This window comes from Phaseolus vulgaris, chromosome 4 (assembly GCF_051622355.1).
Source record: "Phaseolus vulgaris cultivar YP4 chromosome 4, ASM5162235v1, whole genome shotgun sequence".
NCBI classification, from domain to species: domain Eukaryota; kingdom Viridiplantae; phylum Streptophyta; class Magnoliopsida; order Fabales; family Fabaceae; genus Phaseolus; species Phaseolus vulgaris.
In genome coordinates this window covers 42843699-42861673 of record NC_143501.1, presented here as the reverse complement: position 1 = coordinate 42861673, position 17975 = coordinate 42843699, and the positions used below count along the sequence as shown (strand labels likewise).

Here is a 17975-nt window from a genome sequence, read left to right as displayed (position 1 = left end):
CATAAGATGCAGGACATTATATGAAAAAATCCAAACATTGTTGTAGAGAAACAAATCAAAATTAAATCCTTATGTTTACTACATAAGAACAAATCACTATTCAATGTTCGGTGATGAAGTATAGAGAAATTAGAATATCCTGATCTACAACCATTCTTGTTCCTCAACCACCAAAAGAGAGATCTCATAGACTCATGACTTGCTGAAAAGGAATGAACACAAATACTAGATTTTATTAAAGGAAACGATAAACCATGTATAGTCAAAAAATTGAAGGAAACAATAACCGCTCTTGCTAAGAGGAAGTATAGAAACTTGATAATGCGAATATACCCAACTAATCCATGGCTCCTCACTCTAATGACATTGCACCTCGTGTATTGCTTTACGTTGTCCACACCATCGCTAAATACGGTGAGTCACTCACATACCACATGAATTCTGATACTACTCTTTTCTTTATGTAAGCTATCACCTGGATGAAATTTTTGTTGTATCACCTAAAATTGAATAAATTGATACTAAGCAGTTGACAACAAGTGCAAAAAAACAATGTTTAACAGAGAATACATAAAACTATATCATATTTGACTGTATCAGTTATATTAAAAAATCTTCTAGAAGTAATGTGATGACAAACAAAATTATTCAATTCAAAAGTCTTGATGGTATACATACATTTCACCTATGAACACTTCACAGTCACAATTTAAATTAAACATTTCACAACTAAAAAACATGAACTGCTAACATAGCATTCCTGCAAAAACAAATACTGGTGAACACGAGAGCAAGGCACTAAGACAAAGCGCCTCAAGGGGAATTGTAAAACACAAAGCAATATGCCTCAAACAAAGCCATGCGTGTGGATAAGTGTTATCAAGATATCTTTACCGCATTCTTGAAATTGATCATTGATAAACAAACTCAAGGATGAAAATCGGCAATTCCACATAGAAAGACGCCCTAGTTTTAAAAGGAATTCATAAAAATGATTAAACGTGCCTTTTTGGTGGAACTTTATTTGGCAAAATCAGATAACGTAATCCATTCTTCAGTTGACCACGATGCAACTTAGGGTGAGATGGAAGTTCAGAACTCAGAAACCCCTCTATTCGCTCTAGTTCATTATCATATACACTTGAATCTTGTTTCTCAACAATACCATCGGGCCGGTTGTACTTGCTGCATGTGGCTCATCTGGACCTACAGTTGCACGTGGAATTTGAACCTGCTTGACAGAAGAAAATCCATCAACACAAACATAAACTACGCCCAATATCGGATACAAGAGACACTTCTCTAGTCTAATTTTTATTCAAATAATAAGTAGAGTTTTAAAAATCTTAAAGGCTAGAGATATAAACGACTCAGTTATTATATTACAAACAAACACCACAAAAAAAAGGAAAAAAACTAAAAGAAAAAAAATCAAGATTATCAGATAGAAACGAAGCGAGAAAACTCACAGTAGAACGATGGAGTTTACTGTTAGACAGGCGGAAACAAGACTTGTCGAGAAAAGCTCCAGGCACAAACGTTGCGAGATTGGAACGGCGTTTCCTCGCAAGGCAGCAAGAGGCACAACTCTGTTGTGGCAGCAAAAACGAGGGTTCGCCAACGCCGAAAGCATGGCCGCAAGGCTTGTTCCTCCGCAATCCCAATCCGCCACAAAAATCCTTGAGCCTCCTTCTTTCACTGATAGCGAAACACGAATTAGCTACTATAGAGGTCGCGATGGATTGAAAACGAAAGGAAATGCGAAACTTACGGTGTTAGGGCACAATCAAGAACACGGTCGTACTCCGGTCGCAATGCTTGAATGCTCAACAGAGAGAGTACTCCGGTCGCAATGCTTGAATGCTCAACAGAGAGAGAGAGATTCGAATGGAGGGAAGATGTGAGAATGTTGCCGATGCTGAGGAAAAGTGGAGTGAAGTGAGTATTGCGTGGAGAGAATTGCTTCAGAATTGAAAAATGAAAGAAGAAAAAGAAAAGAAAAAGAAAAAGAAAAGAAGGGATTAAAGTAAAGCAAAAATAAAAATTAATTATTTGTGTGTAATTTGCGTGGGCTTAACTTTCATATTATTTAAATTTAATTTTAAAACTTTTAGCGTGGGCTTAACCTTCAAATATTTAAATTTTAATTATTTTTATAATTTTAGTAACTGCCATTTTAGCAACGCAACCATTATTATTTTTTTTTTTTTAAGTTTACGTGAGAATAACTCACGCTTTCCTCACACCTTATTTAATTTATTTTAATAATGAAGGTTTAATGGACACTATTTAGTGTCCACTTATGGCCTTCAATATTTGTTTGCAGCTAAATTAAGATTTCCTTATAGTGTTCATTTTTTTCTTCAAATAACATATTTTATTATAAAACATTCAAAATTCTTCAAATAACATATTTTGTTACAAAACATTCAAAATTCTTCAATAACATATTGTTATAGACGGTTCAAAATTCTTCAATCAGAGACCAGAGTTTAACTATACAAAGGACAAAAGTCAAATGCTTTTTTGTTTTAATATTTTTTATTAACTAAAATTATGTTATAAACCATTTTACCTACTTAGAACTATGTTAGAAATCCATTTACTTGATTATTATGATAAATTTAACTTTCAACAATTTCCTCAATTTCTTTTTTGATCTTCCTAATTACCTCGTGAAAATCTTTTTGTAGCATTTGCTTTATTGTGACTTCTTATCTTCCTTGTTTGTTATTGATACTCCACAAGATTTCTATCAAGACTTAACATTTAATCATAGTTAAGCAAAATAATATTTATATTCAAACAATAAAATTATAAAGTTTTATGGAAAGTCCTAACTTAACAACTTGCTAATATAAGTTGGCCTTCATTATTTGCAATTGTTTGAAAATCTCCATATTGTTCTGTGGGAGCATTGACACAACACCAATTTCTGAATTGAAATACATCTAGTAATAATCAATAGACTACCCTCCTTTTTTAGTAATCAAAGACTCACTACAAGAAAATCATGAAATAGAAACCAATTTTTAGAAACCAAAATTAATTAGTTGCTATAGTGACTATTTTAGAGACTAAAAAAAAAATAGTTTCTAAATTAGTTTCTATTATTGTTAAATGGTTTCTAAATTGACATCTAATTAGCAACCAAAGTTTTTGCTACCAAATTTAGAATCTAAATAATTGGTAGTTAAAACCTTGGTAGCTAATTAGATACCAATTTAGAAACTATTTAACAATAATAGAAACTAATTTAGAAATCATTTTTTTTACTATCTAAAATAGTCTCTAATTTAGTCACTATAACAACTAATTATTTTTTGTTTCTAAAAATTGGTTTCTATTTCATGATTTTCTTGTAGTGACTTAACCAAATTGGCCTCAAAAGGTAATCTCTTCAAGTTCAAATTTAGAGAACTTTGTTGGTTCCCCTTTCAATATTCTTTAACCTCTAATATCACCTCCACTAATTCTTAGACACATTCTTTACCAAAGGTTCCCCTAATAATTTCATGCCATCATTCAAAGTTCAACCTTATTCTTTTTTCGGTTAAATTGTTTAATAGTATTATTTTATAAATGGTGAAATGGTCCTTCATGACCTTTGATTTTGACCAAGGAACATTTGAAAAATTTGTTTACCCTTGTAGTTATAGTTATAGTAATCACGAATTCAACTTCCCCTTCCTTCAAATATTTTATTATTGATTTGTCAAACACTAAACAACATAAATGAAATAGTGTAACATCCTTATCACAATCTTTCTTTCGATTAAGATAATCAATCAAAATCTCTCTAACCTTTGATTAAAATTTTGTTGCTTGAAGACTTTGATATCACAATTCAAAAATTCATTAGATATCCCTTGTCTCAAATGTCTTAGCACTAATGCATGATCTTTTTATGACGGTAAAAGCAATTTTTTATGCTAGTTTTAGAATTCCCATATGTACAAGTGACATAGAAAGTTTGTATTTTTTGTGATGGTTATGCAACTGTCATAAAAAGTTCACTTTCTATATCGATCTTAAGAGATTCGTCATAGTAGAATAATAAAATGTTTTATTCTTATGTTCACATTTATTTTCTGACGGTTAAAATTACACTCAAACCTCATAAAGCCTTGTGCACAAAAGCATAAAGTACTCCTAATTGGAACCACTACCAACCTTTGAAGTTCATGCATAACCAATTCAAGATGCTTCTATATCCATAGCCAATAGTTAGGCACTTTCAATATTTCATAATTATTTGAACTACGATAAATAAGTAGGTTCTCAATTACTTTATTTGCTTTCCCACAAATATTTTTCTACAAAGGCAAAATTGTTTGAAATAATGTCAGACACTAAATGTGAACACTCTCTTAATAGGGATTCAAACTTTATGTTTGTTACGTGATGAGAGAGATCAATAGCTTATGCAAAAAAAAAAAGTTTAAACCCTATTTCTCACATCATGGAGAAACGAATCCCTCCAACTAGACCCAACCCGTTTGTTCTTTTTGTTGTATGCAACATTAGAATGAGTCTAAATTTAAATTTAGACCACAACTACTTTTCAAACAACTTCTGAATTAGGATACAATCAATCAACAATTTCAAATTCACGCAAACATTAAAAAATCCCAATCCAAAATAATATAAATAAACACGAAATTTAGACTTATCATACATTGAAGCCAAATTTATAACTAAACACAAAATTGCTGACATATAACTTCTGCAGTTTATATGTTTTAAAACCTTCATCCTAGAGAACAAGACATTCAACAACCTAATGAAGCCATCACACTTATACATTACAATTGATAAGAAAAGAAATGACTAACCTTAGAAGTGTCGTGCAACAGGAACCTAGAAGCGCAATGCAACAAGAACCTAGAAGGCAAGGACCAAATAAAAGGAAAATAGGAGAATGATTGGATATCGAAATGGATTATGAGAAAACCATTGTCCCTATTCACATGTACAAACAATGGCTTCATAATGCTTTGAATATTGTCTCACGAAGAGAAAAAAAAAAACTATTCAATACTCTAATCAAATTAGACACAAAACTACAATTAAGGAATTCAAACAAAAAACACAAACCATTGAAAATACTTAATAATATAATAAAAAATAAAATAAAACATATTGTAAGGATGACAAGCACATAAACGAAGAAGAGGGAAGTAAAAATGACAAAACACAAACTATAAGAAAATTTGTTATTACCTACTAATAATAACCTACGAATTTGGATATGTATGTAAATTGAGACTTACCTACAAATATTACATACAAATTATTATCCATAGGTAATATTGAGTTACCTATGGATTTTTCCATATATAATAATGAAATAGTTGACAAAAAAAATTCGTAGATAAATTTGTACGTAACTTTGGTGGGCTGAGAGAAACAACTGTTACCTACAGATATTACTTATGAATTTATCCATACATAATTACATAAAAATTACAATTTGTCGATGAACGAATTAAAATTCATATGAAATTACATATGGATAAATTCATAAGTAATTACATTAGTATTAATATTATTAATTATTATTAATTTGATTATTAATAACATTATTAATACTAATATTATTATTTTTATTAATTTTAATATTTTTAATATTATTATTAATATTATTACTAATATTATTGTTGTTATTATTATTATTATTATTAATATTAATATTATTTACATTATTATTGTTTATTATTATTATTATTATTATTATTATTATTAGTTATATAAATATAATTTTTAATTTTATAAATGTTATTATTGACATCATTAATAATATTATTAATATTAATATTATTATTGTTATTAATAATAGTCGTAATATTATTATGAGTATTATTGTTAATAATAATAATATTTATAATAATATTAATAATCATTATAAGAATAATAACCATAATATGATTGAAATATTTATCTGATATAGTGGTTAAAGATTCTATGTGTTATAAAACCTGAGTTTAACTCCCTCCTCCAACAAAATCTTAATAATATACCTATATATAAAGGGGATTCTTTCCGAAACTGTTACAAATAATTTTTTTTTCTATTTTATCCATTTATTATATCTATTTTACTATTTTATCAAAGAAAATATTTGGTTATTTTGTCATTACATTTGCCACAAAGCATATTTACATTTGTCACCAACAGTTTTCAAAGGGCAGTTTCCAAGGAATAGTTTTGAAATTGATTTAAATAAAGGCAGAAGAGCACGTTCTATTATTATTCTAAAGTTAGTTTTTGGAAAACGAAAATATGGAAAAGAAAATGGGAGTCATGAGTTGTGCTCTCTTCTCATCCTTTTCACGCAATGGAAACAAGTTTTATTTATCTGGGAGAATCAAACAAAGGCCTAACCCCGAACTTTACCTAACAATCGACTGTGGCTTTCAGCGACGACCATGATTTACTATGCAATGACCGCCACTCCTCTACTCTAAAGGACGCCGACCGATCCTCGAAGTGCCATCACCACACCGCCACCATGAAAGTAGAAAACACGGTGAAGAAAGCGAACGCCATTGTGAAATGCTTTGATGGCTCTTTTTCTGATTATGCCCCACAGTTCTGACACGAATCATCACACCCCGATGATAACGATGTTGAAGAGTATTAAGAAATATATATTTACCATTAATGTACAGATTACGATGAGCTGTGTAAACGCAAATCAATTCTCGTAATGTGGGTATCACTAATTTAGTGTCTTGAGTTACGAAAATATTCTCTCCCTCCTTGATAAACTTATATATGGCCATGTATGTATCAAGAATAATACAAAAGAATCATATCTTTGATCATCAATCTCCAATTTTACATCTTTTATATGGTATTAGAGCACCGATCCTGGTGCTCTGAAGAAATATTTCTCTTTCTGTCATAAATAGTCCAACCATGTCCAAAGGCGCAAAAATGTCTGAAAAACCATCTCTCACAGATTCATCACATCCGTATTATGTCCATAATTAAGATCAACCTGGGCACATGCTCGTTCCAAAAAATTTAATGGATCGAATTATCAATCTTGGAAGAAATCAGTGACACATGCCCTCATCACAAAGAAGGAGCTTGGCTTTGTTAACAACACTCTAGAAATGCATTCACAAGTCAAGAAGCCCCTTGAATTTGATCTATGGAATAAGTGCAATTCCATGATTCTCTCATGGCTTACCTATTTAGTGGAACAAGACATTGTTGTCGGAATGATTCATGCAAAGATAGCCAGGCAAGTTTGGGAGGATCTTTACGATCAATTTTTGCAAAAGAATGCAGTCACCATCTATCAAATTCAAAAATCAATCACGACCATCACATAGTGAACCATGTCAACCGCGTCATACTACATCAAGATCAAAGCTTTGTGGGATGACCTTGAAATGCATCGCACACCCATGACTTGCAGCAATGACAAAGAACACAAAGAGGAACGAGAAATTGACAAATTGATGCAATTTTTAATGGGACTAAATGATTCCTACAATGTAATTCAATCCAACATACTCATCATGAACCCATTGCCTAACGTCAGACAAGCGCATTCTTTGATAATTCAAGAGGAGACGCAACAACACATGGTCTCAGAATCTGGAGAAAGCTTTTCTATTACTACTGCGATAAACAATCGATTGACTGGATGGAAGTCATCGAAAGGAAAGAATTGTGATCATTGTAACAAACTTGGGAACACTATAGAGGAATGTAGAACTCTCAAATTTCATTACACATTTTGTGACAAGAGAGGTCACACCAAAGATAGGTGTCGTATAAAAAATGGGACATGGAATAACAATAATTGCATTTCACAGTAGCAACACAATGACAAAAGTATTGGCAGAAACTCTTCCGCAAATATGGCAGATTCCTTCCAAAATAACAATGAAGGTGACCAACCCAATAATAACATTGTACTTGGGTTCTCCAATGAACAAATTCAACAATTGGCAAAGGTGATCTCCATGATGAATCAGAATTTTGGTAATAGTGACATATTCGCAAACGCAACAGGTATGTTATCAACTAATGCTTTCATTAATTTTATTTCCACAAAGTCATGGATCTTGGATAGCGAAAAGACGAATCACATCTCTTTTGGAACCAAATTTTATCACACACACCACACTTCCCACCATTCATCTAGTTAACTTGCCCACGGGTTCAACTACACCCATCACTGCTACAGACAATGTTAACTTTAACAAGGATATCACATTACAAAATATTTTTTATGTACCATCATTCAATTTAAACCTTATGTCAACCATCCAATTAACTAACACTTTAAATTGTTGTGTTATCATGCTTCTGAATGGTTGCATAATACATAACTTGACTACGGGGAGGATGATTGGCTCGAGTGAACAACATGACGGTTTTTATTACATGTCTCCAGTCAAGAATATTCCTAGATCATTCCAAGTCTCCAACAACATCGACCTATGGCATATGCAATTGGGTCACCCTTCCTCTTCGCGTCTCAAACTCGCTTCCTCTTTATTACCTTCAGTTGTTATTTCTGATCACAATAATTGTAATGTTTGTCCCCATACAAAGCAAACAAGGTTTCCTTTTCCCATAAGTGGAATAAAAACTCATTCTTCTTTCGAGTTGTTGCATTGCGACATTTGGAGTCCACACAAAGTACCCACACAAACAAGACATCGTTTTTTCTCACTATTGTAGACGACTTTACTAGATGCACTTGAATTTTTCTCATGACTCAAAAATCACAAACATAATGTCTTCTGGAGTCGTTTATAACATTTTCTCAAAATCAATTCCATGCAACGATCAAATTCGTTCAAGTTGACAATGGGATATAATTCCTTTATATGTAAGATTTCTTTCATAAAAATGGTATAGAACTTCAACATACTTGCGTATATATACCCCAACAAAATGGGGTGGTCGAACGAAGCACCGACATATCCTAAACACTGCACGTGCTCTTCTATTTCAATCACATATGCCACTTGAAGTTTGGGGGGAATGTGTGTTAACGACAGTCCACATCATCAACTGCCTTCCATCACCACTTCTAAAAAATAAATCCCTTTTTGAAAGACCTCCCTCACTTTCACACCTTAGAGTCTTCGTTTGCCTCAATTACGCCATCGTTGTCCATCCCAAACATAAGTTTGACTCCCAAGCTTGTCGATGTGTCTTTGTTGGCTATCCAAGTAATCACAAGGGGTATAAACTTTTCAACTTAGAGTCCCACAACTTTATCATCAGTCGTGATATTATTTTTCAAGAAACCGTCTTCCCATTCCGACAACAAACTCAAATGGCACCTCCACCTTCCGTCTTACCTAACTTAGCACTTGAACTACCTTCATCCTATCCACATGTCATTCAAAAGGCTGAATACCAACAATCCAAGGTTGATTAATCCTTATTCACCAAACAATGAGGTTCTTCGTTCACTGCATAACATATTTACGTATATGATATTCAATTAACTAGAAATGATCTATGGGAAATGAATCATCTTAAAACATGTATGCTCAAATCAAAGACCTCAGAGATTTGAGGTACTTTCTCGGCATTGAATTTTCATTATCAAAAGAGGGCATATACATGACTCAAAGGAAATATGCCTTGGACATATGTCAAGATGTGGGACTTACAAGTGCACAATCAAATAGTTTTCCAATGGAACAGAGTTTAAAGTTGTCAACTGATGATGGCGAATTACTCAAGGAGCTTACTAAGTACAGATTCCTCGTTGGTAAATTAATATATCTTACTGTGACAAGGACCAACATTGTTTATTTTATTCGAACCTTGAGCCAATATATGAAGGAACCCCACAAACCTCATTGGGATGCAACATTACGTGTCATACGTTATGTCAATGGAACACCAGGACAAGGATTGTTTTTTCATCAAAGAACGAACTCACTTTGAAGGCATTTTGCACTTCTCACCAACAATTTTCCTCTCTCACATTCTATATAATTTTCTTGTACTCAACTCCTTCATTTACACACAAATTTCTTCATACTCATTTTTTTTATCAACGTGTTTATCTTTTTCATCCACAATTATCTTCTTTGCTCACAATATCTGTTCATCCACACTCTTATCCAAATTCTTTCATTCGCATTCATCTCCTTCATCTATTATATTTTTTTTTCTATTTTTTTATATTTTATTTTGTTAAAGATGAGACGTTTTACGATAAACTTATTTTGAAATTATCATTGACCAAACTGACGTAATTTAAATTGATATTAAAAACAATTTTATTTAATGTCGACTTAGTCTATGCTAAATTAAATAAATTTTAAAATAAAAAATATTAGGCCAACGCTAAATTAAATAAAAAAAAACATTAGACTGAGTCAAGCTGATGCTAAACTAAATAAATTTTAAAATAAAAAACACTAGTATCAGCCAAACCGATGCTAAAGTAAATAAATTTTAAAATAGAAAATATTAATGTCGACCAAACTGACGCTAAATTACTTTAATTTAAAAATTTGTTACAAATTAATTGACTTTACTTAGAGTGAGTCTTCAAAATTCGACACATAGATACAATGCAAATCAAACAATATTGATTAATTGGTGTCAACTTTTAGCCAACGCTAAACAACTATTTTCTTCTGGTGCACAATAAAAGATAAATAAGAGTAATCAAAAGAACATATGCAATTATTATTTTTTTCATTACTTATGAACAAAAGACATTACAAAGATAAATGATTTTTATGTAATATATTTCTCTCACCCTTAAGAAGAAAATTAGTTATAAAATGAGAGTTTGATTAGAGTTTTAAAAACATGTTAGAAGATTTTCATAATTAAGTCTATTAGAAGTTTATAGGAGGTCATCTAGTAACTTTATAAATAAGTTTACAAACACTTTCTAAAAGGTTTTAATGGTGACCAAGAGAGAAAGACAAGAGTAAAAAAAAAAGATAACAAATATTTTGTTTTTATATTATTTTACCTCTAACTTGAGTTACATCAAATTCTCTCCAATACTAAAGACAAGGTAGGTGTTTCAATAAACAATCAAATGTTTAAAAGTATTTTTAGTATGACAGCTACACAAAGTTTCTCCATATTATTTGTCAATCTCCCATTAAGTTTAAAGACAAGTGCACAATATCTCTCCAGGTTAAGCACATTAATCTCTCAAGAATTTACAAGAAATCACTTTCTCTTTCTAGATCCTTTAGTGAATGACTTTTCTAAGCACTTAAAAACTTAAAAGAATGAAGAAATTGTGAGCATATGTATGCTTGTTAATCTCATTCACCTATCAATATCTCATATGGATTGTGCACTTTTATTTATAAGCATTCCAAAAAGATCTATTATGACTTAGAACTTTTCTGTTTAAAGTTTTTCATGTTTAATATTTTTCTAACACTTCAATGATGAACTTCTTTTGTGTGTAGAGAAATGACATCATTTATCTTAACAATCCTAAAGTCATACTTATACTCTTTATCTTCGTTTATAGACTTAACGATACAAAAATAAAGACTAACAACACTGCTAAAATTTCACACTATATTAAATACATTATAATAAATATTTAATCCAAAATTTCTTTACTTATAAAAATATCTTGATAGTTGTGTTTAATTTAGAATTTAATATTTTCTATATCTCTAGCAAAAAAAAATCAGTCAAACGTACTTCTTATTCTTTTTTTGAGTGATTCCATCGTACAAATAATCAACTCTTGTCATCTTAATGTATTCCTTCATTTAAATAATTTATGATCAATTCTCTTACTTCCTATTGAATATTCTTTTTATTGATGACAACAACATAAACAACATTCATCAGTTCACTGTAGTGCATTTATTTTCATTTTGTCTCATGCATGCGTAATGTTTGAAAGATTACTTTTATAGATTTAATAAATAACAATGGTACACTGGTATATAATATTTTGATTCTCTTAATATATTTTTTTGTTAAGATATCTCAATTATTTATGTTTTCATTTTTATATTTAATAATGTCGTGGTCTTATAAGTTTGTTCTTTCTTTATTTTTGTCTTATTGTTAATTATTTATTTGATTGGTAAGCAGAAACTATTGGAAGGAAATATAATTATATATATATATATTATATTGAGACAATATAAAAAAATTTAATAACTAAAATAATGAAATTTATATTATATAAAAAATGATTAAAGATGTAATTTAAATAAAGTATTATATTAATAGAAAAAAAAATTAACTCAAAATAATAACAAAAATTATTACTTATAAAGGAGCGGAGAGGGGAATGTGTAATAAGTAAACAATGAAGTGGTTTTTCGCTAGCTCTGCGGCGCTTTAGTACCAAATCGTTTCATCTTCTCATGGATTCAAACCCTAAACCAACATTCCATAGGAGAATTTGAAGCGTCACTTTGTAACTGTGCCATTTCCAAAGGTCAAGGTATTTCTTTGGCCTTCTCCCTTTCTTTCTTACCAATTATTTTAGAATGACAGCAACAAAAGTTAGTTTTTTTGGTATAATTATGATCACTTCCCACAGGGTTTATCATCAGATGTTAAAATTCTTTAGAAATGAGAGAGTAAATAGTTAATTCAGTTCTCAAATGTGTGAGAGGTGATCAATTTAGTCTATATGAATCAGTATAGTGAGTTCTTTCTCATTTCTGTTCAAATTCCAATTATTGTTTGACTTATCTGGTAATCCTTTTTAAGAGTCTGCTGTTAGAAGGATTTTTTATTGGAAAAAGCTCTATGTTTTCAATGAATCAAGAATATGGTCTGAAAAGCAGTTTTATCTTGTATCCAACCATGCCTGTATAACTTGTATGCAATCAGTCCCTCAGTGATAAAGTGATAATAAGTAATTTAGTTTAAAGACTAGAGTGACAAAATTTTGAATTTTCTTATTTTCAGATATTGATGTGGTATTGTTTTTTACACCTTGAGGAATTAAAATGGTTGTTTGCGCTATAAAACTGAAAAATATTTTGGAGAGACTATTAATTTCCTTCAATTTAAAGCATATATGAGATTGAGAAGTATTTTTTTCTAATGTTTCTTTGATCAGATATCTGTAGAAGAAGGAAAAGGAAAAGTAGGGAACTTGATTATGAAGATAAAGAAGAAACCGAGGAGGAATAGAAGAGGTAGAGAAGAGGAGAAGGACAGGCTCAGTGAATTACCTGACTGTGTTCTGGTCCACATTATGGAATTTATGGACACAAAATATGCTGTTCAAACTTGTGTGTTGTCTAAAAGATGGAAGGATCTCTGGAAACATCTCACTACTCTTGCATTTAACACATTCTTCTTTAATAATGTCACCAATTTCAGCAAATTTGTGTCTCATGTTCTGTCTAGACGTGATGATTCCATTTCCCTACTTAATCTTGAATTCACTCGTCGTGGTTATGCTCAGCCCCAGCCCCTGAATAGACTCATGAAATATGCGGTGCTGCACAATGTTCAGCAGTTAACAATCTTTATAAATTTAAACTTCAAACCCAGTTTTGAGTTTCGCCCTTACATCTTTTCCTGTCAGTCCTTGACATTTCTTAAGCTTTCTGTTAGTTCTTATGACCCTTCCATGATATTACTTCCAGAATCTCTGAACATGCCAGCCTTAAGAAGCTTGCAACTTGAGTCTGTCACTTTTACTGCAAGTGGCAGTGATTATGCTGAGCCATTTTCTGCATGTCACATGTTGAATAGTTTGATACTTGAAGGTTGTTCGTTGCAAAATGATGTAAAATTCCTCAGTCTATGTAATTCTAACCTTTCCAATTTGACCGTAGATGGTAGCTTTGAAGCAGGTTTTTTCCAAATTGAGCTTTCTACTCCAAACCTTAGTTCTCTCTCTGTCTTGGGTCATAACAATCATCCATTTCTTTCCTCATGCAATCTTTCTTTCCTTGAGGAATTAACCATTGAGACATATGGATATACATGTTTTCACAAGACAGAGTTACTCATCATAAGCTGGCTGCAAGGGCTAACTAATGTAAAGATAATGACAGTGTCTGTGCGTGCTCTTGAAATAATACTACAAGTTAGTTACTATACTTTTCCTCTTTACCTCTTTATTTTTTCATAAGGCTCATAAGATTCTTTTGTTTTTATGCTATTTTTTTTCCTATACTCAGTCTTGCAATTAAGAATGTTGATTAAAATATCAATTTCAATTTCAATTTTCTCTATCTCTGTAGGATCTATCAAAACCTCTTGCAGCGAGCATTCAACGTCCTTGTTTTGTTCAATTGAAGTCATTGCAAGTGAAGAAACCACCACATGCAGATATATCTAATGATAGATTAAACAGAGCATTGGAGTACTTACTTCAGAACTCTCCACTGGCCAGAATTGATTTTCTCGTCACAAATTGATGGAGATATACATGCTTAACTCTTGGGGTATAAAATATTTCAAATTTTTCAGTTTTACTTTGTTTGGGTTCTGTTTTTCCATGATATGGTGATGCACTTATTTCCAAGTTGTATTTGCACGGGTCCTTGTCTGCATGTCATCAATATTTTTTTTTTTCGATTTAGCAGTTGAAAATTATTAAAGGAAAAGAAAGAATAGGGTAAATCCCTTGTGTATATTGAACACATAGGGTTATGTTTATATAGGAAAAAGAAACATATGGGCTAAGCCCATTACATAAATATGAGATATCTAACAATATCTATAATATCTCATAATATCAAATAATATCTAATTATATCTAATAATATCTAACAAAAATTATAAAATTTAATAACCTACCACCATGTGAAACATTGTTTTTGAAACACAATTTTCATTATTTTGATGTTGGAGTCTTGTAGAATGATGAGCAAAATATTCTGTTTACAACTGAATTGAGGCTGCATTAGAAAATTTTATTTGGGTGCTTTTGAAATGACAATGATAACAACTAGGCCCAAATCACTTAACGGTCCAAGTGTAACTGCATAATACAAATGTGATTGAAAGACTATCACAGTTATTAAGTATATTTCGGGCTTTATATTGTTTTATTTTTCCTCCAGTGGTTATAATTAGCTCAATATGTTCTGTTTTATTTTCCTTCAAGTGGCTATGGTTAGTCCGATGTTTTACCCTACTTGTATCTATTTAAACCTAACCTCTTTGGAGTCTAGGGACAAAAAGAAATACAACTGTCTCTTTTAATTAATGTAAAATATGTCATCATACATTACATCTTGTTTTTTATGGTTAAGCTCTGTTAAATTGGTCATTGTTCATTTTCTAAACTTGAGATACTTTTTTCTGACTGCAAACAAAATGTTTGAGCTACCTACAACTGTGCTTTAAAGAATACTTGAAACTTAATTCTGTGATTTGATTCTCAGACCTCAAATCTGGAACCTTGAACTTGGTTTAAGTTTGACTGATGAAAGTTAGAAGTCCATTTCATTTTAATGTGCTAGACTATTTTGAATGGTTGATGAAACTATAATTATTCCTTAAACCTGACAGCATAATTTTACAAGTTGACCATTTATTTTTGGCTGAATTTCAATTCGGTTTTTTGTTACTCTTATTTACGGCTGCTTTGTTCGATTAATCTTTTCACTGTGAACACCTCTGTTGACTAAATGCTAAAGTTTATAGACTGTTAGTTTCTGTATTCATATGCTCAAGTTCATGATGATAAATCTGTGAGAGAATGCTGGCTGCTTCTAGACATATATATGTTAAATAGATGACCATTGTGTTGCTGTGGAACTATGGCATAGTTGATTTTGCGTGAAACACCTTTACAGGGATATGACAGCTACTTTTGCCATAGTGGTTATGAAAATCATGCAAAGCAGTCACCCTCTGTTTGTTCTTTTAAAAGAAACTCCTAAAGATTCTCAAAACAGGGTGTCTAACGTGTTCTGTATTTGCATCTTTCTTTACTAAACCAAACTTGCACTGGGCACCCATTTAATTGAATGCTTCCAACATGTCCGGCAAAGGAGACTGTCTTTTGCAAATTAATAATTTTGTTCTTTCAAGTATCTTCTGTGTTCTTTGGGTCCCTGTTTATCTGTTTCTTTTTCTTTCACTGATTCTTTGCATATCTCTTTTTCTTTAATCTACATTTCCTTTTTGGTTGTCTTTATTTCTCTACTTTTGTCCAAATCTCTGAACTATGAGGCTTACTCTCTGATTTTATTCTGTAAGTTGTGGATTGTGTACTTTTGGTGAACTTTGCTTCTTACTATATGTTTGTACTTTATAGTTTGTTTTCGATATTATTTTTTTAATTATATTCTGCAGTTTTCTAGGATACTTTTGTTTGTATAAGGTTTTTTTTTACTATATCCACCATGCTTCTACTATAGACTGCAATGACATCTGCCATATTTTCATCATAGACTTTTGACTAGTCACTGTAAGAAACTGGAATGGGTGCTTAAAAATTGTAATTGATCTAATTTCATGTACATTATGCACTTCTAATTTTTATATATAAGTGACATACAATATACGTTTTTAGTTGCAATACTTTCTTGGACTTAATTTCATTAAGCATGCATAGGGTTTTTGTCACCATACTGACTTAATTGCATTAAGCATGTGAAGTAGTGTATCTGCATTGCTAGAAAAAATTCAGTGTTTCCGAGTTCTCAGATTTCAAAGTCCAATTCAATGCTTGACACTTGTATGATAGGTTTCTCATATGTAACAGTTTTCTATTCCTTCTCCTCTGCTAATCCAATATAGTTTATGTGCTGTCTTCCAGAAAATTCACATTTATTTTTGGACTTGTCATGTATAATCTGTGCAAGGTAATAGTCCTGTTGATTTTAACTTTTTATGTATGTTTTTTATAAGATAATGGTTAAAGAGATTAGTTAACTGATTAAGTGAACATATGTCTGAAACTTCTTGTGTTTTAGTCAGTTTGGCTCGCAGTGGTGTAGCTTTAAATATTGAATAAAATTAAGCACTCTTAACTTAATTACAATTTTTCAAATTATGTATTGTATTGGCATAAATTTTCCAGGGGGAATGCCTCTAACATTACCAGTTCCATGTTTCTAGTTTTTGCTTGCATGTTTGGTGTAGTGCTTTGGCATTACAAGTTTGAGTTGAAGCCCAAGAAGATTTACTACTTATGGCATGTCATTTTCTTAATTTGACTTATTGAAATGTTTGAAAATTTCTTGGTATAGGTTTACCCCTACTGCAAAATTGGTTTTGACTAATATTAACTCATTCTTGTTTAGGTTCCTTGTCCATACGCCCTTGATCCATGCAGTCAAAGGATCCGATGTGGTTCAATATGGTGACAGTCTGTTGTTTCCTGGAAGACATACCTAAGGATAGGTTAGGTTACTAGTGTAGTTAACAAGATGGTAGCTGGAAGCTTGGAACTGTTCCCTTAAACTAGGTAAAAGAAAGCAGTTTGAGAATTCATCGCTGCTATAGGTTTTCTTTTTCAAATTTTATTTTCCATTCGGATCCATAGCTAATTCGAGTCCCAAAAACAGTCTCCAAAGTTCAGTTTTGACAATTGAACATAAAACCAAATTTGTGAAGAATCTCTCTCCAAACTATTGGAATCTTTTGGATATTCTCTTTTTATATAAACATATAAAAAATATGACATTCTGTAGTTTCAAATATCATTTATAATTTGTAGTTTTTAATCTATATTAAATGCTGTCTGAACCATCTTTTAAATTTAGTATCCTACCGAAATGGTTTTCTAGTACAATGAAAGATTCCATTTTTTATTAGGTGGTATTCTACCAATTTTATTTACTTCGAGATATATGAAAATTAGATTGAAGCATTTTCTGTATTGTATCAACCTATTATTAATATTGGAAGCCTCTTTTTTTTTGTTGAAGTTCGGTTGGAATGCTTTCTAAACAACTAAGTTATTATATATTATTTGTGGGTTCAAAGAACCCAGTACAAACCTGTGCAGAAATTTATATCTTATCATTTTAAAATATCTTTTGTTTCAAAGACAA

The 17975-nt window shown here is 31.3% G+C and overlaps 1 protein-coding gene and 1 long non-coding RNA gene across 3 annotated transcripts; one reads left to right on the top strand and one right to left on the bottom strand.

Annotated features, from left to right (window-relative positions):
- Window positions 1-1005: 1005 nt before the first annotated feature.
- LOC137836513 (uncharacterized) lies at window positions 1006-1918 on the bottom strand. The gene is made up of 3 exons (XR_016520628.1): window positions 1772-1918; window positions 1470-1698; window positions 1006-1231 (listed from the first exon to the last, which is right to left on the bottom strand). It is a non-coding gene; the product is annotated as an uncharacterized LOC137836513 (long non-coding RNA).
- A 10358-nt stretch (window positions 1919-12276) lies between these two features.
- Window positions 12277-17611, top strand: LOC137837653 (F-box/LRR-repeat protein At3g26922). 2 transcript variants are annotated; one of them, XM_068646738.2, is made up of 4 exons: window positions 12277-12439; window positions 13067-14047; window positions 14205-14408; window positions 17223-17611. In XM_068646738.2, the coding sequence occupies exons 2-3, from the start codon at window positions 13109-13111 to the stop codon at window positions 14379-14381; spliced, it is 1116 nt and encodes a 371-aa protein (XP_068502839.1). In that variant the 5' UTR covers window positions 12277-12439; window positions 13067-13108; the 3' UTR covers window positions 14382-14408; window positions 17223-17611. The 2 variants fall into 2 exon arrangements, with proteins under 2 accessions (XP_068502839.1, XP_068502840.1); XM_068646739.2 differs by having other exon boundaries at window positions 12293-12433.
- The last annotated feature ends 364 nt before the right edge of the window (window positions 17612-17975 follow it).

Coding starts and splice junctions, on each gene's coding strand:
- LOC137837653 (XM_068646738.2), top strand. CDS start 13,109: ATGAAGATAAAGAAGAAACCGAGGAGGAATAGAAGAGGTAGAGAAGAG. Junction 14,048..14,204: donor CTCTTGAAATAATACTACAA/GTTAGTTACTAT, acceptor CTATCTCTGTAG/GATCTATCAAAACCTCTTGC.